The 24,209-nt window shown below is 36.0% G+C and overlaps 2 protein-coding genes and 1 pseudogene across 2 annotated transcripts; all 3 read left to right on the forward strand.

Moving 5' to 3' along the window:
• Window positions 1-550: 550 nt before the first annotated feature.
• On the forward strand, window positions 551-1,016 carry LOC104777672 (uncharacterized). Its single transcript, XM_010501964.2, has one exon. The coding sequence runs from the start codon at window positions 662-664 to the stop codon at window positions 812-814; it is 153 nt and encodes a 50-aa protein (XP_010500266.2). The 5' UTR covers window positions 551-661; the 3' UTR covers window positions 815-1,016.
• A 2,388-nt stretch (window positions 1,017-3,404) lies between these two features.
• Window positions 3,405-4,044, forward strand: LOC104777673 (uncharacterized). The gene has a single exon (XM_010501965.3). It carries the CDS (start codon window positions 3,524-3,526, stop codon window positions 3,674-3,676), a length of 153 nt encoding a protein of 50 aa, XP_010500267.1. The 5' UTR covers window positions 3,405-3,523; the 3' UTR covers window positions 3,677-4,044.
• Window positions 4,045-22,284: 18,240 nt separating this feature from the next.
• LOC104779181 (putative xyloglucan galactosyltransferase GT12 pseudogene) lies at window positions 22,285-23,812 on the forward strand (annotated as a pseudogene).
• The last annotated feature ends 397 nt before the right edge of the window (window positions 23,813-24,209 follow it).

Consider the following 24,209-nt stretch of genomic DNA (forward strand, 5'->3'; position numbering starts at 1 on the left):
ATATATGATTATATATTACATTGACTAGACACATAAACTACTCATCATATACCAAAAATTGTTACGACAAAATTAACTAAACAAATAATTTCAAATTTTTTCATCAAAGAAACCAAAAGTTGCATTAATTCACCAAATAAACCAAATGATCAATACAATAAAAGCACATGTGTTTTTCTCCTGGTCGGACACTTTATCGTGACCAACTGTTGCAGCTAGATTTTTCTATTAAAGCTCTGTTTCTTATTATTAGTATTATTTTTATTTTGTTGTGGTTAAGGAAGAATACTAGCTAGTGAAAAATTAATGGAAAATGCTTTACATGTGTTACTAGAAAGGAATATAAATGGACCGATGAGTTGCCTTAACGTCAGATGTGTCATAAGAAAATCCTACGTGTGAGAAAAAATGTAATATTTATTGTGCCAAACACACATCAACATGAGCAATTCGCAAAGTTCACAAAGGCAGTCCTGACCACAAAGTGCGTTCACCACTTGCTATACCTTTAACTTCCACCTATAAATAAATGCCTCATTAGTCTCTCTTATTATATTCACCATACTCACAATAACATTTAAAGCTCATCACACTTCTTGTAGCAGCTCCGTCCATCTCTCTAAATCCTCTTCATACCCAAAACCAAAAACAAAAAGAAACAATGATGTCTTCCGTTGCAAACTTGGTCATCAAGAGCTTTGAATATGTTTCCACGGTATGTCTTGAAGATGTGAAGGATAGTTCTCGAGTAGCATATGTTGAGAATGGTGGTGATGACGACGACAGTGGCTACGATTATGCTCCTGCTGCGTGATTGTCTTCTATTAGTATATTAATGTAATTTTGGAGGAAAAAATAGAGAGAGACATGACAAAGTAATTTAGATATTTAGCTAGGCCGTGTAATGTACGCGATAGTGTTGTGAGTCTTCTTACAGAGTGAGCAGACATGTGGTTTCCTTAACTGTAAGAACAAAATCATATCTTCCTTAATTAAAATCACTTTTTGTCTCTTAATTGTCCAAGTTAGTGTAACTTTCATACCAAGTAACATGTTTTTATAGTTTCCTAAATTTTTCTGTTGTATCAGCAGTACTTTTCCTAGATTCTGTGTTTTGTGGTTAAGTATTCACTTTCGTCATCAGCGCAAGATTAAATTGTTCGTCATTTTTTTTTCCGGATCAAAAGTTTAAACCAACTGGTTTAAATCATATAAGATGTGAAACATTTTACAATCAGAAAGTGTATAGTAAAGTGTAGGCGTACATGTACTAAGTTCATTATATATATCTCCATAGCGGCAAGCTCAAACTAGTTTTACGTACGTGTTGATTATGTTTGATCTGATAGAATCGAACTCCCATCCTCCACGCGAAGTCCTCTGCGCTTTGTAGATAGGAGTGAGAGATGTGAATGGTCTTAGCGGAACTGTTACTCCACAAAGACTGCAATTCTTCAATCAATAAACCTAGATAATTTATTTTGGCCTTTTGGATGACTAAGCAGACGATATTTTCTTAACAAGCATATTCTGATTTCTGGGAGACAAATTATTTGGTGTCTGTATCAGAGGTCGCACCAAATGTGATATATTGCTCATACTTGTTGGACTAAACACATCTTTTAATGTGCCAAAATAAGCTTTACGATTCTCATAACCAAATGCTGGACCTTCTTAAAGTGCTTGATATATTTCTCTTTCGGACGTCAAGTGCCTCATGTTGATCAAATAGATAAAGTACAATCGATTTAACCTATCCTCATAGGAGAAATAAAACATATATGGCTATTTTGTGGCTACTTTGTGGGTGATCTTTTGCCTATATGTATTGACAATCCATTGCTAGTCCATGATAGCCATGAATTACTTTCATAGATAATAAGTCACAAATTAGTCATATATTTCTTGTTTTTCTTTTCTTTTCAATTCATGGCCAAATCATGGAAAAATAAAAGTGTGATGTAATATATAGCCAATTGGCCATCAAATAAATCAGACTAATAAGTTCTATTTCATGATTTGTTAGTACTTTAGTGCAAGCTAAGTGATACAAACTGTATGGGTTGGTTTCATAGAATTTGTTACATTTATTTCAATCATATAAAGAGTCGGAACATTCAAAGATACTAATTAAAGAGGGTACTACAAAAATGAAGGTTTTTTATTTCTTTCGTTTCGTTATAAATTGAATGCGATGCTGCTTCACAAGTACTGGAGTCTGGACCACATCAAGATTTCGTCAAATTTGTCGTGAGGGAATCCTACGTGAGAAAAATCTATCTGTTATGTGTGCCAACCACAAGCGCGTAACACTCTTTAGTGAGGTTGAGCTGAGAGTGAACTTATAATAGATTGGATTCACATTTTTGTTACATTTTAATGTTTTGCATTTATAACAGCACTTCCTATCCATGATATCTTAACTTGGATAATTCAAAAATAATTATAATATTTTTATGAATGGATCACTCAAATAGTTAAGAAACTTAAACCATAATCTTTTTAGAGAATTTGTTAGAAATGTCATTTTTGAGATACATTTTTTCAAAAAAAAAAACATTTTTTGAACATTTTTATTTTTACCCTTTTTTTACACAATTACAATATGTTGAATTAATTTTTGGGTTTAAATTCTCTATTTTATACTTAGGGTATAGTTTTTAGGAGGTAGAGTTTAAAATTTGGGATTTAGGGTTTAGAATTAAATCATTTTATATATTAAAAAATGTATTTTTGAAAATGGACATCATAAAAAAGTATTTTTGAAAAGTGAAATTGAAAAAATAGTATTTTTGAAAATCCTCATCTTTTGAATAGGAGACGCTTGATTGAGAAATTCAAATTTAGATACCTTTGATGATGCTCCAATCATCCCAGCAACGATCTCTTATTCACTCAACAAACGTAATAAAATGATCTTGTTTCCGATTTGCTTAAGTTAGCATTTTGTTTTCGTTCATTAACCATAGAAAAAATGTTTTCGTACCATCTGTTACTCTATCATGTATTGTAATTATAACCTTTTAGATTACCACAAGATACATTTCCAGTCTATCTATAGGCCTCTGATTTACATTTCCCCGAATTTCATTATTTAGAAGTAACCAATGTTGCTACTAGAATCTTATACTAAAGCTCCACAAATCTTGTTTTTTTTTGTTTTTAATAATTATTTTGTTGTGCTTTGGAAAGAATATTAGTGTAAAAGGAAAATGCTTTACATGTGTTAACGATGTGGCATAAGAAAATCCTACGTGTGAGAAAAAAATGTAATATATATTGTGCCAAACACACAGCAACATGAATTTCGCATACTCTACAAGGGAGTCCTGACCACAGAGTGCGTTCCCCACTTATTCTACCTTTAGCTTTCACCTATAAAATCCTCATTAGTCACTCTTATTATATTCACCAAACTTACAACAACATCTAAAGCTCATCACACTTCTTTTGGCTTTCTCTCTTTAGACCTATTCATTGCTTTCATATCTCTCTATTTTCATATCCCCAAAAAAAAGAAGCAATGATGACTTTCGTCGCAAACTTACTGAGCAAGAGTTTGGACCGTGCTTCCTCAGTGTATGTTGAAGATGTGGTGGATAGTTCTCGAGTGGCATATGGTGAGAATGGTGGTGATGACGACGACAGTGGCTACGATTATGCTCCTGCTGCGTGATTGTCTCCTATTAGTATATAAGTGAAATTTAGGAGGAAAAAAAGAGAGAAAGAGATGACACGGTAATTTAGATATCTAGCTAGCTAGACCATGTGCAAACATGGTGTCCTTAAATGTAATAGCAAAATCTTCTCTTTCTCGTAGTTTTAACTAAATAACATTTTATGTGTATCCATCGTATTCAGTGAATACTATTCACTTTATACGCAACGTTCACTATTTTAGTCGACGCTAAGAAAGATGAACATAAAATTTAAACCGATTGGTTTATTAACTTTTTTTAGTGACTAGTTGTAACAGTATAGAAACTAAATATATTTGTTGCATGCTATGACGTTTTTGTTATATAAATTGTGACCGTTCACAAATCTGTCGTAACGTTATCATTGCTGTGTTGTGAGGAAATATTATGTCTCAGTTTAATTATTTTCTTGAATAATTAACCTTCAAATTACACGTATTATATGGATGAGTTTCTTGAATATAATAGATGTATGAAACATATCATCTAATTTTAAATTTATACAATCATAAAACTCTACGCATGCACTTTTCTTTCCCCTGGTAAATGAAGTTCCTGAAAGAGTTGAAGCTACTAGATAATATGATATGTTTTTGTCGCTTGTATACAATAGGTTCCTATTTTATGTCGTGAAAATAAGTTCTTTTTAACTCAAACTTATTGATGAAATATAACTAAACATATCAATTATAAAATTAATTACTAACAACAATATCAATAAACATGTTTTATTGTTGTGTTTCGTTATCACAAATCATCAACACATATTTTGTAAGCCTAGTAGATGTATGACGATACAAATAATTTTGAACAAAAAAAAAAAGATGATACAAATTAAATAATTTGGATTTGTAGACCAAGGGAATGCGAGACATGACCAAAATACGTAATATGAAACACTTGGGGAGAGATGCACTCAGAGAAGAAAGAAGAAAAAAAGAATATTAAAATATTAAGTTAAATTGTTGTTTTTCGAAACTATTTGTTATAGAAAAAAAATTATTTAAGTAAAAATTGCTACTTAATTGTACATAACTGTACATGATTGTATGATCTTTTCTTGTTTATAGGAATGTCAGCAAAATAAACGATTAAACTTATTAAAAAAAATCTTTAGATCACACAGTAATTTTGGATCAACGAGATAAGAAACTCTGCAATTAAACACTGTTTTTGAATATAGATGAATCCTCCCTGAGGGTATCAATCACTATATTCGAAAACTAAACTCTCATTTCAAATCTCCTAGTCAAACTTGCATTAACATCAAGTTCATTCAATGCACAAAATTTTCTATAATCAACTCTTGTTGGCTTGAAATGTATTGTTAAATTCACAATCATTCAAACATTTCATCTAACATTTTTGATACATAGATGATCAAGTCAATTTTAGCGTTAACAACATGTAAACGGAAAAACCTAACAATAGAGAATTTCAAACAACAATCAAATCATTGAATCCCTACTTAGAATCCTAAAACTCAATTAAAAACTACTCTCTCACATCAAAATAAGAGCACCAATAGATATGAAAAAGCATGATTTCATTGATAAATAAAAGAAAGTGTTTAGAATTCTTCTCAAATTTGTCAAAGTGGATCCCAAAGTTGCTTTTAAACCATAAATTAATTTTTAGAAATTAAAAGTATGGATGTTCATGTCCAAAAATTCGAGTATAGAGTTTTAAGACAATATAGCAGGATCTATACTGTATCATGTTGTATACAAGGAAAGAAGAGTATAAGGAAGGGACCGATCGGTCCAACCAGGAAGTAATTCTCGTTTATTAAGAAAAGAGATAGATTTATCCACATCCTGCACTGTTAGAGCATGGCGATTGGTTATCTCTTTGGGATGTCTTCTATTTTTTTAATAATAAAATCAAAGAAAAATAAAGTTTTAATCATAATTATTCTTTGATATGTGTCTCTGCCGAGACAATTTTAGATACCCAGAGACACACCTACGTGTCAATAATGTATTGGTTGTGTTCTGTTTTTTTTTTCTTTTGTTTTCTTCCTTTCTCTCTCACGATACAAACGAGAAAAAAACATCTTCGGATGAATCACACCTACGTGTCAATAAGTCACATTTTTTTTGTTAAATCTTGTGTCTTGTTTGTGTATCGTGTGTTATTGTTGTGTCTAGTTTGTTATTGTTGTGTCTTGTTTGTGTATCGTTTGTTATTGATGTGTCTTTATTTGTTATTGTTGTGTTTTGTTTGTGTATTGTTTGTTATTGTTGTGTCTTGTCTATGAATCGAAGTGATGTAAAGTTTAGACTTGAGAGTTGAGACGATGCTTCTTTTTTGTTCTTGTTGTTGTATTGTATCAGTAAGTAAACACATGTCAGGAAACAGAGTTTTTTCTCTTCTTTCTCATTCTGAAATTTGCTAACAGTTTCATTTCCAATCAGGTTTCATATGGTTTATCTTTACATTGAAGAAGATGATGTATAAGTATCAGTTTGGGCAATACGCTTGGACACATATTCATCTAAAATCCTTTTTATTCATCTATGTAACTAAAAACATATTTGTAATACAGATTATATCATACATGGTGAAGACACCTATACTTAAAAATGATTAATGGGAGGAGAAAAAATGAAAACATATTAGTGGAAGTCTAAATGTTATTTTTAATCTTATTTAAAGTTTGAGACATTCATTTGAGTATTACCAATGACCATGCTATTTGAACATCTATATCAGTCATTTATCAAGAAAAGAGACAGGTTTGTCCACATCATGTGTTCTTAGAGCATCTACATCGGTTGATATTGAATAAATATCTCAAAATATTTTATTTAATATTTTATTATAAAATTATTATTTATTTAAATAATAAATCAGGAAAAATAAAATTTACCGTGTTAGAATATGTCATTTGTCCGGAACAGTTTCTTACATTTTTTTCTACTTTTTTGTTCCTTTTTTTTTCTAATTGGTCAGAGGTCTTACGTCATGTACATCGGTCATCTCTCAGTAAATTTCTCAGTAATTAAATAATAATAAAGAATAGTAAAGGAGGAGAGAAAGTAAAAAACAATTCTCATTTGAGAAACATTATTTTTATGATTTAATTTTTAAATAAATAATAATATTTTATTAAAATAACTAAAATCATATATTTTGAGAGACTTTTGTAGTCTCTGCCGTTGCAGATGCCCTTAATTAGGTCTTAAAAGTCTAAAACTGCACCGCTCACCACAATAACCTGTTTTTACTAAATTAGATATAACTCTTGGACACACGGTTAGATTTCATTTAAATCACTTGAAAATGAAATATAACATCTTTCCAAGTTTGATTAAAGAAATGAAGAAAAACTAATGGTGGAAAAGTCTCCATCTGAAGATAAATGTCTGACGTTTCAACACGATCATGCATCTCTAAATGTGTGTGCATCCCAAAATGGCTCGTTTTCTTCCAGATCGAATCATAGGTAAAAATACATTACATGGCGATAAATTTTAGCAAAAACCTTATCATCATTTGAAAGAACGGACAAAAGGCATGTGTGACACAAGAACTATGCGTGTGACAAAAGAGATTTTTATTAAACATCTATTATATACAGATTTTTTGCGGACTTGTATACTAGTCTCACTTTCACCTTTAATAATCACTGGTCTTTTTTAATAATCACTATTCATTTGATTTTATTCCAATACCAAATTTTTAACAGGGAGATATTATTTTGTGGACACGTTGTAGCCAAACCAAAGTGTATGCCTTAAATAACTTTCACCTTTTTATACTTTACATGTAAAGCTTTATTCCATAAGAAGACTAGAAAATTTAAAGATCATGATACCTTTTCTATTTTTTTATATTTTGAATGCAATGGTGCTTTAGAAGTAATGGACCACACTATCATTTCGTCGAATGTATCGTAAGCAAATCCAACGTGGCGAGAAAAATCAACTTGTTAGTGAGCCAAGCACACTTGTTTCTAAGCACATCACACTCTTTAGTGAGGTTGACCTGAGGATGGACTGAAGACAGATTGAGTGCACACTTTTTCTTAGAAACAAGATTTGCTTAATTTAGCATCTTTTTCTTATTTTATTCACGAGAGAAAAAAAAAAAGAAAGAAAAAAGAATGATTTCTGTATCTGAGTTTGTTCTCAGCATATATGATGACCAAGTTGGTGAAATTTGCATTAAGGGCAACATTGGTAACAATGATCAAGAAAGTGAATACTCTCAAGCTACATATGTCGAAAATGGTGACCAAGATGAAGATGATATCTATGATTATGCTCCAGCAGCATGAGTGCATCATGTTAGTTTTTTTTTAAATAACATACAATTATAGGTACACCATGCATGATTTTGTATCATTATTTTAATGCTTTTTAGGTTTGGGCCATTAAATTGTGTCGTTTATGGATTAAGCATTCATCGTAACGCGTTACAAGAAAACAGCCGGAAACCGACGGCCAGTTCTATTGGCAACCTGTCGGGAACGACTTAAACCGACGGTTGACGACGACAGTGGCTATATTCACGTATATTGCGTTGAATAAATTTGTGATATATTCATCTATTTTTTTTTTTTGGACAAAGGTAATATATTCATCTATATTCATGTTTTCGCATGGTTTTCTGTTTGAATGAAATGAAACTATCTCAAACCCTAATGAGTTAAATCGGTTATTTTAAGATTTTGTTGTCCGGTATTCTTTTACATGTTAGAAAGAACATTCGTTCATCTATAAATGAGACAAAACGTCAACGAAATAATCTGTTACATGTTAGAAAGAAACATTCGTTCATCTGAACAACAGTAGAGTTCAACTTTTCATTTGTCGCGGAAAATAGGAAACGCATATATAGTATTATTGTGCTTCAAATATATTCCTATCAAAACAGAAACAAATTCCTTGCATGAGAGAAACTTGATTAGCAGTCATCTTTTTTTTTTCTTTTGATATGAATTTTAATTTCGTTAAGTTAATAAGGAATACAGGATTTTAAAGTGATTTTCAAAAATTGCTTAGCCAACTTAGATTCTACTTTTTCCAAAAAAAAAAAAAAAAAAAAAAAAAAAAAAAAAAAAAAAAACAAGGTAGAAGAAGAAATGAATCAAGATTCAGTGAGCCAAGATTTGCCAATTTCGTGTCACCCGAGCCTTTTATTTTGTGCTTAACAGATGTCCTTTGCTTTAGCATGCAAGTGGGGTTTAAAAGAATTTTATTCATTTCAATTTGAGCATTAGGATTATATTTATCGTATCGTGTATATTTGTGTATATCCTTAGATTTGTGATCATTTCCTATATAAGTTAGAACTTAGTGTGTGTATATAAAGGCAAAGTCAGTTAGCCATGTCAACAACAGTGAGATCTTTCCTACACTCGATCCATCTTTACAACTCATCTACCAGTTACAAGTTTACAACCCAACACATTCCCAATACTCCGTCCAGGTGCTTTGCGCTTGAGTTGGAAAAGCGGAGTTACTTGGGCTTACTACACCAATTACTTTAGGGCTGGAAGTTCTAGCATGGCAGTGGGCTTTTGACCCTATCAATTACAGACACCATCAATCATTTTTAGATGCTATATTAATTCCAGCGGTATAAAGTCAAAAAAGGAAACATTTACTAAAATGCTTATTTTTTTCTTTTTGAGGAACCACAAATCTAACTTTAATCCTTAGTTGCACAAAAAAAAAAAACAAACTTTAATCCTTAGTGATCGTGTTCGTCATTTCTCATCTTTGTCAACTCAATTTTTGGCCCTTGTAGCTTCTTAGGTCCAAATCTCACTCTATTTATTGATGACCTTTATTGAAATCTATATCCGTCTCTTCAAAATCTCTGAGCTACTAGTGTATTCTTTACTAATTTAAAACTTCTTTTTTTTGTCATATTTTATATTTTATGATTCCAAATCTCAAAGTTATTTTGAAGTTTCTTTGGTTATTGGGTGATTGATAGTAAGGCTGTGAAGGCTGTAACTACATTTTAATCTCCTTACAGTTTATTTTCTTCTAATCATAATTTTTTACCTTTTCTTTTCTGTTTAAAGTCATCAGACTCATCACTGTCAGTACTTATATTTTTTTCTTTTCTTTTCTTTTTATATTGTTTTCTAAAGCCAATTGTGACAGAAAGAAACGAAAAAGTAAAAACCTTCCTTAACCAAGTAGTAATTAAAAATTATGTACAAATCTATATGTATTTTTCTTACATAATACTCTTGATTAAGTTAATCATTAAAAAATGCATCTTTTGAAATCCATTTCTTATCACTTTTATTATCTATTTTTGACAAACTTATAATTTATAGTATAAGTTAAAAGTAAAATAAATATCCCCATATATAAATCACATAGGATTTGTAGGTAGTCTAAGGTATTATAAAACACAGAAAAAATAACTTTAGGCCACCAATATGTCGCCACTGCAAATAATATTCCCATAAGATAAAAAGGCAACCTTTTTCTAGCTTACTTTTCTTCTTCGACAAGAATATTTCATAAACAATAAAGAAATGTAGACAATATGTATAGCGAACGTGTCGTTACAAATCCTATGTGTCAAAAAGTTCACTGCAATGAACTTGTGTCATTCTGAACTTGTATCAACAGGTCACACTCCTTGCTGAGGTCAGAAGACGACGGGAGTGAGTCTAAACTTTCTATTAATTTTTGTTCCAACCTATAAAGAGCCCAACAATAATCTTATTGTTACATCAAACTTCTGTGTTCTGAACTTGCTCTTACTACATTTGATATATAATTTCTTTTATCCCATTATTAATAAAAGAAATTAAGAAGTATGGTTTCTGTTACCGAATTTGTTCACTTCGTAGATGACAATGTATGTGGAACGTGCATTGGAGGCGTCGTCACTAGAAGCGATCAAGCATTTGAGTGTGCTCACTCTGTTTATGTAGAAGATGGTGACAACGATGATGACGATATCTATGACTATGCTCCAGCAGCATGAATGGATCATATATATAAGAACCATGATTTTGCACCTGTTTTTATATATTTATGATTTTTTTTGCCTAGGGTTTCTTAATGTTAGTTGATTTAACACTTCTTTCACTATGTCACTTAATTAATATATGCTTCTCTCGAATACTCTTTTTGTCTCACGTTACGGAAATGAACGAGCGAAGTTTCAAAGCAATAATGTTTCATTATACACATACGTGCACCTGATTATTATCCTACCAATCGTTACCCATGCTGCATGCACACTGTATCTTGCAAAATAAAATAAAAAGTGGGTTATATAATTCTATTTCCCAAATTATAACTTTACAAAGGATAATTTGAGATATGAGATTGGTCTATCAAGAGTAATGAGGACTTGATAAAGAGTCTTCAATGATGGAAAACATACAAAGTATTATACCAAGTGGTCTAATAAGATAAGTTATCTAAAAGATTGAGAGTGAGGGAACCATGTACTTATGGCTGTAGGATCACTAACGTGAGGAACAAGTCCTTAAAATTGTGTGATATCCTGAGTGATAATGTGCATGGTTCTGATTTGGATCTATACATCTAGCATTACTCTTTTTTTCTTTTCTTTTCTTTTTTGTCAAACACATCGAGCATTACTCACCTTCCGGTTTTCACAAGTTATCGGTTTTAATAAAGACTGAGGATGCAGTTAATAATAACTCGTAAGGCTGTAGGAGTTTTAATCTATTAAATGATTACATCAAATCTCTGGCAGCATATATATAGAAACAAGCACGGGAGGTGCAAATCTAAAATTGTTAACTTAATTTGGGTTTTTTTTTTGTTTTTAAAACAAACTATAGAAAAAACAAAACAAAAAAATCTAGATTGATTAAATTTTTGTGCATTGTAATTCTACCTATAAACTGGCAGTTCAATTTTTTTTTTTAAACAGCAACATTAACTTTTGAATGAGTTAAAATATATATAGGATAGTCACAACGATATTATGAACTCGTTGATATTCTCTTGAGCATTACATATCTGCAATGAACTGTTTTCATTTTATTCACAACTCATGAGAACAACTAAAGATATGTTGAGAAAATTAAGGAATTAACGATATCAAAGGAGATCATTAATGTCAACAATGCAAATAAAAAGCCCGAAGCAACAAAATCACTACAACAACCGATTATCTACGGTTTGGTCTAGAACTAAATGTAATGAATCCACTCATGCCGCTGGAGCGTAATCATAGATACCATCGTCATCATCATCGCCATTTTCTACATATGCAACCTTACGGTCTTCAAAATATCCATTATTACAAGTCAAATCAACTCGGATGCATGTTTCACGTACTTGGTCACATTTGCACAAAACAAACTTGGAAACAGAAAACGACATTGTCATTTTTTCGGTTAGTGAAGAAAAGAAAACACTGTATAAAGTTAATGTGACACAGTCACAGAAAGAGGTTTACGAGGTTGGTGAAGGAATGAGAGAAATCGCTAGGATATTTATATGTGCAACAAAAAGGTTTGAAAAAATCTGGACTCATTGTGTCTTCAGGTCAACCTCAGTAAAGAGTGTGATATGCTTAAAAACAACTGTGCTTGGCACAAATAGAAGACTGCTTTTATTCCGACACGTAGAATTTGCTTCCGACACCATGTAAAGCTAGCAGCACTGACTGATTCAATTACTTATACTAAAACAAAATCCTTTGTTTATGGAATTACCAGTTGGAATAAGAAAATTAAATTTGTTTAAAGCTTAGCTTAATTTTCAAAAAAAGTGTAAGCATATCCAGAGAAAATCTCTAAAAACATTTGTGAAAATAAAAGTACTCTTGATCCGAATTTAAATTTTGAAAGATTTTCATTCCAGTCCTAATGAGTCATACCCCGACAGTTTCCCCAACATCTACAAATCCATAAGATAATTTTCTAATGACTTATGAAGAGTTTAATTATAAAATTATTGCAGAGACTTTCTAAAAAAAATTAAAGTTACATTCTAATTTGTTTCTTCAGTTTATATAATTAAATGGAAAAAAAATTCTTGAAAAAAATATTAAACTATCAAGAAATCGCATAAACATATTTTTTGGATCCCACCAGCAAGGTTTGTGACATGCTGATATAAAATTGTTAAATGGCACAATATATATTACGAATCACTTAAACTTTTGTACTTAGTAATATCTACAAATCAGAGACAACTACCTTTTGGCTTTTACACCATTATGTTGCCACTACAAATGATATTCTCATGAGATAATTTTATTCTTTGAAAAGAATATTCGATCTATAGAACGTAGCCAAATAAGAACTGTAAACCAATATATGTGGGCAGACGTGTCAGAATAAATCCCATGTGTCAAAGAGTTCATTGTAAGTCGTAATAACTATTGTGCCATGCCAAATTTATACTACCATATCACACTCCTTGCTGAGGTCAGTAGAGGACGAAAACGAGGCTAAACATACATCTGTGGGAAATATACTTAAATGATTATTATGTTCAGTGTTTACAATATATATATAGTATACAGGTAAAATTTTAGGATAACTTAATTACAATTAGAACCTCATATTATACTACGTTTACACGCCCCCTCAAGATGGAGGTAGGGGGCGAACTCCAATCTTGCTATTCAAAGTTTGAAAACGTGGTCGTGGTAGAGGTTTGGTGAGAGTGTCGGCTAACTGATCCTGGGTGTGAATGTGAGACACACGGAGAGCACCATCTTGAACGTAACCACGAACAAAGTGATAATCAAGGGCAATGTGTATCATGCGTGAGTGGAAGACGGGGTTAGCACATAAGTACGTAGCGCCCATGTTGTCGCAGTATATGGTTGGCGGTGACGGGAGTGTGATGCCCATCTCAGTGAGGAGATTGCAGACCCATCGAAGTTCAGAAGCCGTGTTTGCTACTCCTCGGTATTCGGCTTCAGTAGAAGATCGAGCTGTACCTTTTTGCTTCTTGGATGACCATGAGATAGGATTACTACCAAGATAGAGGATGTAGCCATTGGTAGAGAGATAGTCATGGCGATCACCGGCCCAATCTGCATCGGAAAAGGCATGGAGAGTGAGAGGTGTACCAGACCGGAGGAAGATCCCATGTGACGATGTTCCAGCGAGATAACGGAGTATACGCTTCACGGCTTGCCAGTGCAGGTCAGTGGGGTTGTGCATGAATTGTGACAGGTGATTAACCGCATAGGCGATATCAGGACGGGTGAATGACAAGTATTGGAGCATACCAAGAACCTGGCGATATTCAGTAGCATTCACCAATGGCGTTCCAGAAGCAAGTGTGAGCTGAGGTGACGGAGCCATTGGTGTGGAAACAGGTTTTGCAGCGAGTATCTTTGTTTTGGTCAGGAGGTCAATGGTGTACTTGCGTTGCATTAGGTGTAATCCGGCAGGTGTACGAATGGCCTCAATGCCTAGAAAGTAGCTGAGATTGTCGAGATCTTTGAGAGAGAATCTGGTGGCAAGCAACGTGATGATGTGCGAGACGAGTTCAGGACTACTACCAGTGATGAGGATGTCATCCACATACACAAGCATGTAAGTGATGTGTCGACCCTCCCTATGAATGAAGAGTGATGCGTCCGCAAGTGAGTTCTTGAAGCCAATGGAGAGAAGGTAGTTGTGTAGTTCATTGTACCAAGCGCGTGGTGCCTGTTTAAGGCCATAGAGAGCTTTGTTGAGGCGACAAACATGGTGTGGTCGATCCGGATCAACGAAGGCGGGGGGTTGAGCAGCATAAACTTCATCGTCTAACGTTCCCTGAAGGAAGGCATTGTTGACATCAAGTTGGCGAATTGGCCAGGAATGATGAACCGCAACATCAAGAACCGTACGAATGGTGGTGGACTTGATCACCGGACTGAATGTTTCGTTGTAATCACGGCCTTGCTGTTGCTGAAATCCTTTGGCGACAAAACGTGCTTTATACTTGTCAACTAAGCCATTAGGAAGATATTTCGTTGTAAAGAGCCACTTACAGCCTACGAGGTTTTGTGACGGATGTGGAGGGACCAAGTCCCATGTACAAAGACGTACCAAGGCATCGATCTCGGCGCACATGGCTGGGCGAAACCGTGGATCCTGGAGAGCTTGTGTCACAGTCGTAGGTTCCGGCGAGTGCGTGGTAATGGCGGTGTAGGTGAGCTTTGTGGTTGGTTTTCGGATGTTGTTTTTGGCACGTGTTTGCATGGGATGACTATTGACTTGAGGAGGGACAGGATTTGGTAATGGTGGGGGATTGTTGGGTTGTGGTGGTGGGGGTGGAGTGAGCGGTTCTGGTGGAGGTGTCGGAGTAGTTGGTTCCGGTGGTTGTGGTGTTGGGTTCGGCGGTTGTGGAGATGGGGAGGGAGAGGGAGATAGTGTAGCGGGGAGCGATGGTGTCAATGTGGGTGGAGGATTTGTGTTGGTACGTGAATCATGGGAGCATGTTGGACCTGGTTGGGCTTGTGGTTGTGTAGGTGGGTTTAGGATGGGATTTATTGGGCTTGGAAGTGGGCCTGGTATGTTTTGGGAGCCCGCTAGATTGTCACAAGTTTGAGTTTGAGTTGAAGGACGGACCTGTGAGCGGGGAGACGTGGGTGGCATTGGCCGGCGGTGAAGGTCCAAGCTTGGTGGGACCGGCGACGAGTGTATGAGTGGAGGGCGACCAAGGGGAATGACGGTGGCCGGCGGGTCCAATGACATCAGCGGAGACGGAGTGTGAGAGGCACAAGTTGGTGGTGTAGCAAACGGGAAGCTGTGCTCGTCAAATGTGACATGACGAGAGGTGTAAATGCGACCGGTGCTGGTGTTCAAACAAAGATACGCACTTTGGTGGGAGGAGTAACCAAGAAAGACGCAACGTTGAGACCGGGCATCAAGTTTGTGATGCGCATATGGGCGCAGCCAAGGGAAGCATGCACACCCGAAGATCCTGAGCTTGTGGTAGTTAGGAGTCTTGTCAAAGAGTTTCTGGAATGGTGAGACAGAGTTGAGAACCGGAGTGGGCATGCGATTGATGAGGTACACGGCTGCAGTGAATGCGTATGTCCAATACGACGTAGGCATTGATGCATGTCCAAGAAGTGTAAGACCGGTCTCCACAATGTGTCGGTTTTTCCTTTCAGAGATGCCGTTGTGTTCAGGAGTGTGTGGTGGAGTGGTAAGATGTGCAATGCCATGAGCGCTTAAGAAGGGACGGAGAGCGATGAATTCCCCGCCATTATCGGAGTATAACGTACCAATCTTGGCGCTGAAGTGATTCTCGACCAGGGTAGTGAACGCAATGAAGGTCTCCTTCACTTGGGACTTCTATTTCAGCGGATAGAGCCATGTATATCGGGTGTAGTGGTCTACAAGCACAAGATAGTATTTAAAATTGTCCACCGATGTGATTGGAGATGTCCAAACATCAGAGTAGAGGTATTGGAGAGGTGTGTTGGAGGTGATGATATTAGAATAAAATGGTTGCTTATGGCTTTTATTAATATGACAGTCAGAACAAGACATGTCTTTTTGTGTAGACGAAGAAAGCGGAAGAGTAAACTCAGAATAAAAGCTTTTAAAACAGGTAGGGAAGGGTGACCTAATCTACAATGCCACGATGAAAGACTCGGCTTGGAGGTTGGTGAAGCAAACATCGAGACCGGCGGATTGTCTAGCCACTCATACAACTCGTTTCTAGTCCTCCCTTGGAGTAACCGGTCCCCCGTGCTGGGATCCTTCACCTGAAAATTTGAGGGAGAAAATTTCACAGATACTTGGTTATTGTTGCACAAGCGATAAACGGAAATTAGGTTTTTGTGAATATTTGGCACAAATAAAACATCTCGTAGGTGTAAAGGACGAGAAGATGTAGAGAGAGAGGTGGAACCGGTCTGGGAAATGGGAAGTGTTGACCCATCGGCGATAGTCACGCCATCACCTCCTTGGTACGGTTGGTGTAGTGCCAAGTTGTTAAGGTCCGATGTGAGGTGGTGTGTGGCACCGCTGTCAAGAACCCATGGGGCCGCACCGTACGGAGCCGTAACAAGGTTTGCACGGGGCTGCCACGGAGCATACGAGCCTGGTGATGGCTGAGAGGACTGAGAGGTGAGTTGGAGCTGCAGCTGTGAACACCGACGGGCACTATGACCGTGAACGCCACAGATTTGACAGTGTCCGTTGTAAGGTCGAGGAGTGCGTTGATCTTGTCGAGGAGTGAACTGCTGGTTCTGTTGCCAGTGTTGGTTGGAGCGGTTGTTGGTGTTGCCTCGATTGTTGGAGTGACAACGGTTGTTGTTGTTGTGCCGGTTGTGTTGTGCAACATTCGCGGTGATGGGAAGAACCGAGGCGGAATTGGTGTTGGCGAGAAGATTTGCTTCAAAGAGGATCAACTTCTCATGAACTTCAGGGAGAGAGGGAGTGGTGTCACGTCCTTCAATCTGATTGACGACCTGCTGGTAGTCATCAGGGAGACCCTTGAGGAGTTTGGCGAGTTGATCATCATGTTCAACAACTTTGCCAAGAAGCGCTAGCTTGTCGTACAAGGCAACAAGACCTTGAACATAGTCATCAATGGAGCGAGTTCCTTTCGTCCATTGAGTAACTTGGTTTTGCAACTGGAGGATGTGGCCACAACTCAGTTTGGCGTAGGTGGCGGTGAGGGTGGACCAGATCTCGCGTGCAGTTGTGGCACGAGAGAAAATGGGTAGAACGGAGGTGGAGATAGCTCCAAGGAATGCACTGTAGACAAGTTTATCTTGTCGACGCCAGAGGGAGAACGCTGGATTAACGGTGGCATCAGCTTCGGTTATGGTTGGGGTTGGGACCGTCACGGTACAAGGTCATATCCATCGAACAAGGCATGGATCTGACGACTCCACATGAGGAAGTTTGTTGTAGTGAGTTTCATGGCATTAGAGGTGTTGACATGAACCAACGAAGTGGTGTTCGTTACAGCAACGATATCGGCAGTGGAGAGGTTGGATGTGGACATCTCGTGGAAGCGAGGGTGGAGGCGGCGAGATCGAAAAGAAAAAAAAAAGGGTTTTGTTTTTTTATTTTATTTATTTAGGTATCGAAGGCTCTGATACCATGTGGGAAATATACTTGAATGATTATTATGTTCAGTGTTTACAACATATATATAGTATACAGGTAAAACCCTAGGATAACTTAATTACAATTAGAACCTCATATTATACTACGCTTACAACTCAAACCAATCTTTTGTGTGTTTTCATTATCTCTTCAACGCTTGAGTTTGTATTTCTTTCTAAAGAAAAGAAAAATGATTTTTGTCTCCGAAGCTGTTCTCTTCCTACATGAGAATGTCTATGAAACATACAGTGGAGTCAACATCAATGATCACGTATTTGAGTATGGTCAAGCAGCATTAGTAGAGAACGGTGACAACGATGATGACGTTATCTATGATTATGCCCCAGCAGCATAAATGGATCGGATCAAATTTGATTATTCCCATCACCTCCCATAAAGGTTCCTAAAGGTTCCACAGGTAACCTGCCTTGAATAAACGCAGAATGATTGCTTCAGATTAGATTAGGGAATACCTTTTTGATTATGTTTTCCAGGATCTAAGAGACGACCTTGTAGACAGTATTGAGACAATCTATTGGCCTGAATTCTGATATCCTTTGAACGTTTGGTGTTTTTGGAATCAAAGAGAGAATTTTGCGTTACACTTCTTCAAGAGCTTACAAGAATTGAAAAAATCCAAGACTGCATCAATGATAGACTAACCTACTGTTTCCACTATGCAGCCATTCCACACAATACACATCCGGACCATGAGCTTTGTTCTTTGATAGGGAGAAATCAACATTATTGATTTCCTCTGGCATAATAGGAGATGACATAGACTGAATCTCATCATGTGAGCATCTTTGAGACATGAGCGGAGCAATTTCTTGGACAAAAGCCGTTGAATTGAACCTTTTTTGAACGAGGAGCTTTTGATAGAACTCAATTGCCAAGTTTTGAATACTCTGACTAGTTTCCACAATCTAATCACTATCATCAAGGAAGAAGATTATTTCATTCTGAGCTTGCGAGAACGTATTTATGGAAAAACTTAGAGTTTTTGTCCCCTTCTTCAATCCATCAAATCCTTCATTTTTGTCTTAGAAAAGACTCCTCCGCATTTGCTAGAGTACACCATTTTTTGTGAGTTTCCTTTTCTTGCAGAATCTGACGAGGAGACGAGGTAGAAATAAGGTTTTGCTGACATTGTAGAAGAGATGTGTAGGCCTCCTTCACTCGCTTTTCTATGTCTAAGTAATTCTCCTTGCTTAAAGATCTGATCATCGGCTTAAGATCCTTAAGCTTCTTAGAGAGTTTCAACATTTTAGACACATCAAACTCAGGTCATTCCACCATAGTTTAAGAATCCACGTTCACCAAAGACAGCCAGTGAGGAAGGGAAATATGAAAGTTTCAACATCATTAACCACTATTCTGTCTATTTTTTTTTTTGCTACAAGCCCCACATCCTACTTATATGACCATGTGAAGGTGTTGCCACAATAAGGTAGGTCATATAGAGCAGAGTTGGTGAAGCAGCGATTGAGATCCATCATACCACTTGGGAAGGAGTTTGGATCTGCATTGAAGTGTACATGAGGGGACAAAACTTGGTTAAAATCCTCAAGAACAGTCCAAGACTTGTTTGCAACAGCTGAGAAAAGTGATACATGTTCCAATTCTGCCCAAAGTAGTTTCCTAGTCGCACTGCTGACAGAGTAAGCATAAACCAAAAAGACAACAAAATCCACAACAACCAAAAGGCAATTTAACAAGGCAAGAGATCATCTGCAGCAATTTACTGAGAATATATCCAGATCATACCAAGATCAGAAATATCTTAATTACCTTCAAAAGACCAGCCTGGGAAAACGTTAGTAACTATACACTGCGATTTCGGAAGACTTACATGGATTTCTATAAGCTCACCAAAAAGCGGTTGATTATTTTTCAACCATTTCTAAAACTATGCCGCTTTACTAAGTTGTTAAATCCTCTTACAATCCAACAAAATATATCCATATAGGATATGGGTTTAGAGGTTTAAAGGGCCTCCAACCTTAGCTTTATGCAGCTTTTGCCTCATCATTCGCTAAGAGACAACCTTCAAAAATAATCAGTTTAAACTTCCGGGATATCTTCTTCGTCAGAGAGACTATCATGACTTGAGAAAGAAATGTCACCATCTGGTTCAAATTCCCTCACCGAGCCAAAAGGTACCACTACCAGCCAAATCCTCTGGTCTCTTTAGAAACGCCTGGGACTCTCCAACGCTCTAAGCTCGTCCTGGGCATTCGGCAGGCTCGGTTATTAGGGTCGGTTTTGGGAAATTTTGGTTTTTGAAAAATCTTGCCGAATTGAACTGAAACTAAATTCGGTTCGGGCCGGTCGGTACTCGGTTTTTTCGGGTCGGTTATTAGGTTTTAAATCAATTCCGAATTGTCACCAATTTTTTCTAGTTCGGTTAATTTGAACCGAATAAACAAAAAAAATTAAGATAATGGACTAAATTAACAAAAAAAATTTACAAACCACCAAAATAATAATGGACCTAATATACCAGCCCATAACAAACTAAATCAATCTGAAAACAAGTTCAAAGTGCAATAGTTACAAGCCCAAATGGCCAGATCCATTAGGGTTTTCCAGAAATGATGATGTGTAGCTGCGACCAACTAAGACGGCGAGCTGAGATGCAAAGATTAACGGATCCTAGGCATGCATTTTTCCGCCTACCATCATCAAAGCCACATGGAATCCGATTACATTAACAAGTAGAAGTAAAGATCATCAAACAACAATTTAGATCTTATAAGAACGAAAATATAAATCTTTAATAAAGGATGAACATATCTATTTAGGACTTACAACGACAAGAACACAAACACAACAAAGTAAAAAAAACTCAAAAAATTAATGGATAATTTCTGATTTGAAAGTTGAAACTCAAAACCCAAACTTCTCCAAATCGAATAAGAAGTTATCAAGATATAGGAAGAGATAACAGAAGAAAGAATGAAACAATAATCCAATAAATGAATAAACAAATAAACCAAAAATCCACTCTAGCAACCTATTAGAAGATAGACAACACATCAACGAGCCACTAGAACATCCTCCTCTTCATAGCCTTGATTCCACGATCATACTTTATGTTTACCTGCACCACAAACAACAATTGAGATGCATAAGTATTATCAAAAATACTCAGTGAGGCAATAATCCCATCGAAGGGCTATCACACAAGCAATGAAAACTCCACATGCATCAAACAACAATCACCAAAGTTCACTTATCTTTTCGCTCAAGGGTCCTGAGAGAACTCCACAGTTAAGCGTGCTTATGCTGGAGTAGTCTTAGGATAGGTGACCTTCCAGAAAGTGACTGTCAGAACTGTCCAAATGAGGACAAAACACAAGGAAAGATCATGTGGTGATTTATAGGGACGGTAACAAGTCTTTAAAACCTTCCGAACGTAGCAAACTGACCGTCGGATATAGATGAGCTCACGGGCCTAGTGAGAGAACGTAAGGCCCATCCAAAAAGTGGACCCATGGACTGAAATTGGACATGTGGCCCACTAAAAAGTGGCGATCGTGGCGTTACACTAATTAAGAGGAATAGACATATCCAAGTATTTTCATTTTTTAGTGCTGATGATGATGTAAAATAATGTACAGTACTTTAAATTTGAAATTTGGAAAAAAAATATATAGATAGTAATAATTTTAGAAAAGCATAAATGATAAATCTTCGCAAACACTAAACACAAAAAAAAAAAAATTATAAATAGAAAACATTATCGATGGCGTGGACAAAAATATCAGAGTTAGATAAACCGACTTCCAAACTGTCGGTAGTCTTTAAATGAGCCCACAAAACCAGTTTCCAAACAGTCCAACTTTTTATTTTCCTTTTCTCCCCTCAATTCAAAACCTTACTGAAAGCAAAGCTAAACGCAATCAGATATTACAAATAGAAAAACTTGTATCGTTTACTTTGTACCCAAAAAAAAGTTCATTTTAAATTACAATTTTTTATATACAACTTAAAAAGCTTGTATCGTTTACTTTGTACTAAAAAAAAAGTTAATGATAAATTACAATTTTTTTTGTTTCTTTTTTGTTTTTGTTTTTGGACAACACAATTTATTTTTGCTATTTATATTAGTCTTCCAAAAAAAGGAAAATAATCTTCTTACGGTCATAGACAGAAATAGTTTCACAAGAAAATGGTTTATAAACGTGACCTTAAATGATTATAAAATATTATTAGTATAATAAGAGTATAAAAGTTTCCTAATAGTCATATTATTTCTAATTATTTTTTGTGGAGTACAGTTGGCTAAAAGAGTTGAGATATCTCCTTGACATAGTCCAAGATGAAAACTTTGATTTCAAAAAGAGTAATGTATTTGAGTATGTTTATGTATAATCCTTTGAATTCAGTTCATCATAAATGGTCAAATATCTATTACTTTGTTTGGAAATGTAATTAATAAAAATATTTTAATTTTCCTTCTTCTTGAGATCACATCTTTTTTAATGTTAGATCTGATAAAGTAATACCAAATGTATAGTCGCAAGTAAAAAAAAAAAGAAGATGAAGAAACAAGTTCCAAGGCTTTGGGTTGTCATCTTAGCTGCGTTTGTGTTCTGTCTTTTCGTTCTGTTTCAAATCAATAAAATAGATTTGATCGAAACAAATCTCAAAATCACTCATCAAGTAAACAACTTCTTCATCTCCATCGCTGCTTCACATAATCAAACTCTAACTCTCACCAGGAATGCGGATGAGCGTGATGGAATCGGAGCAAAACAGCCTAAGGAAGAAGAAGAAACAGATACTTGCGCCGGAAGGTACATTTTATATGCACAATCTTCCAAGCAAATTCAACGACGACATAATCAAAGACTGTCGTCCACTCATCAAATGGTTCGATATGTGTCCATTCATGGTCAATTCCGGGCTCGGTCCACAGGTTTCGGAGTCCGAAAACACCACAGCAAAAGTCTTAACCGTGGAAACCGGTTCTTGGTACTCAACAAACCAATTCTTGCTCGCGGTTATCTTCCGAGAGAGGATGAAACACTACGAGTGTTTGACCAACGACTCGTCTCTTGCCTCAGCGGTCTACGTCCCCTTCTACGCGGGGTTCGACGTGAGCCGTCATCTCTGGGGGTACAACGTAACGGTGAGAGACGAATTGGGGATAAAGCTGGCTCAATGGCTGAGAGAGAAACCCGAATGGGGAAAGATGCACGGTCGAGATCACTTCTTTGTAACCGGACGGATAGCTTGGGATTTCAGAAGGGTTCACGAAGAAGATTCAGATTGGGGAAGCAATCTGATGACATTACCAGAATTCGCAAACGTGACAATGTTAGGTATAGAAACAACTGCTTGGGCTAACGAGTTTGCGATTCCTTATCCGACTTATTTTCATCCAAAGAGCTTAACCGAGATTTGGCGATGGCAGAGGAAAGTGAAGAGTGTGAAGAGGAAATATTTGTTCTCGTTTGTTGGAGGTCCAAGGCCTAATTTGGATGGATCTATAAGAGGGAAGATCATAGAGCAGTGCCTTGCATCTCAAGGTAAATGCAATTTTCTTAACTGTAATGTTGACTGCGATAATCCGGTTAAGATTATGGAGGTGTTTGAAAATTCGATTTTCTGTTTACAACCTTCGGGAGATTCGTATACTCGGAGATCGATATTTGATTCGATTTTGGCTGGTTGTATACCGGTTTTCTTTACCCCTGGTTCGGGTTATAACCAATATATTTGGTATTTCCCTAAGGATTATACCAAGTACTCGGTTTACATACCAGAGAAAGAAATGAAAAATGGAATGGTTAGTCTCAAGATCGTGTTGGGTATGATTGATGAGGAGCGCATTACGAGGATGAGGAACGAGGTTGCGAAGATCATACCGAAGATAATATATACAAAACCGGGATTGGTTGGACCGGAGAAGATCGAAGATGCTTTTGATATTGCAGTGGATAAGATTCTTGAGAGGGTAGCAATGGTTAAGAAGATGATGGAAGAAGGGAAAGATCTTCAGAGTGAGTATTCACAAGTAAAGGATTTGAAAAAACTCGAGGTTTTATTAGAAAAAATTGGTTAAGATATTAAAAAGTGCTTAAGACATTATTGTTTATGAATGCACTGTCAGAATTTATATAGCATGTTGAATCACCTTTCAGATGCAATTTGCGATTGTAAGTACATTTATGCATACATTACAAGTTTACAACCTTTTATCTTTCTCTTTCTTTAAGATATTGAGCAACCAAACAAACGATATGAATATAGTCTCTCGAAAAAACATAAGTAGAACCTCTATAAATTAATACTTGGTAAATTAATAACTTCTATAAATTAATAAATTTCTCTGTTCCCAAGTTGAGACTAATGTAATTTTGGACACTATTCGATAATATAATAAAATAATATTTTTTTTGAAAATCTTTTGTAAATAAATGGTCTCATCAATAATATAAATTAATAATTATATAGAATTA

Source organism: Camelina sativa, chromosome 3 (assembly GCF_030686135.1).
Source record: "Camelina sativa cultivar CO46 ecotype springtype chromosome 3, ASM3068613v1".
Taxonomy (NCBI): domain Eukaryota; kingdom Viridiplantae; phylum Streptophyta; class Magnoliopsida; order Brassicales; family Brassicaceae; genus Camelina; species Camelina sativa.

Bases quoted from the DNA above. Each gene is read 5' to 3' on its own strand.
- LOC104777672 (XM_010501964.2), top strand. From the start codon at position 662: ATGATGTCTTCCGTTGCAAACTTGGTCATCAAGAGCTTTGAATATGTT.
- LOC104777673 (XM_010501965.3), top strand. From the start codon at position 3,524: ATGATGACTTTCGTCGCAAACTTACTGAGCAAGAGTTTGGACCGTGCT.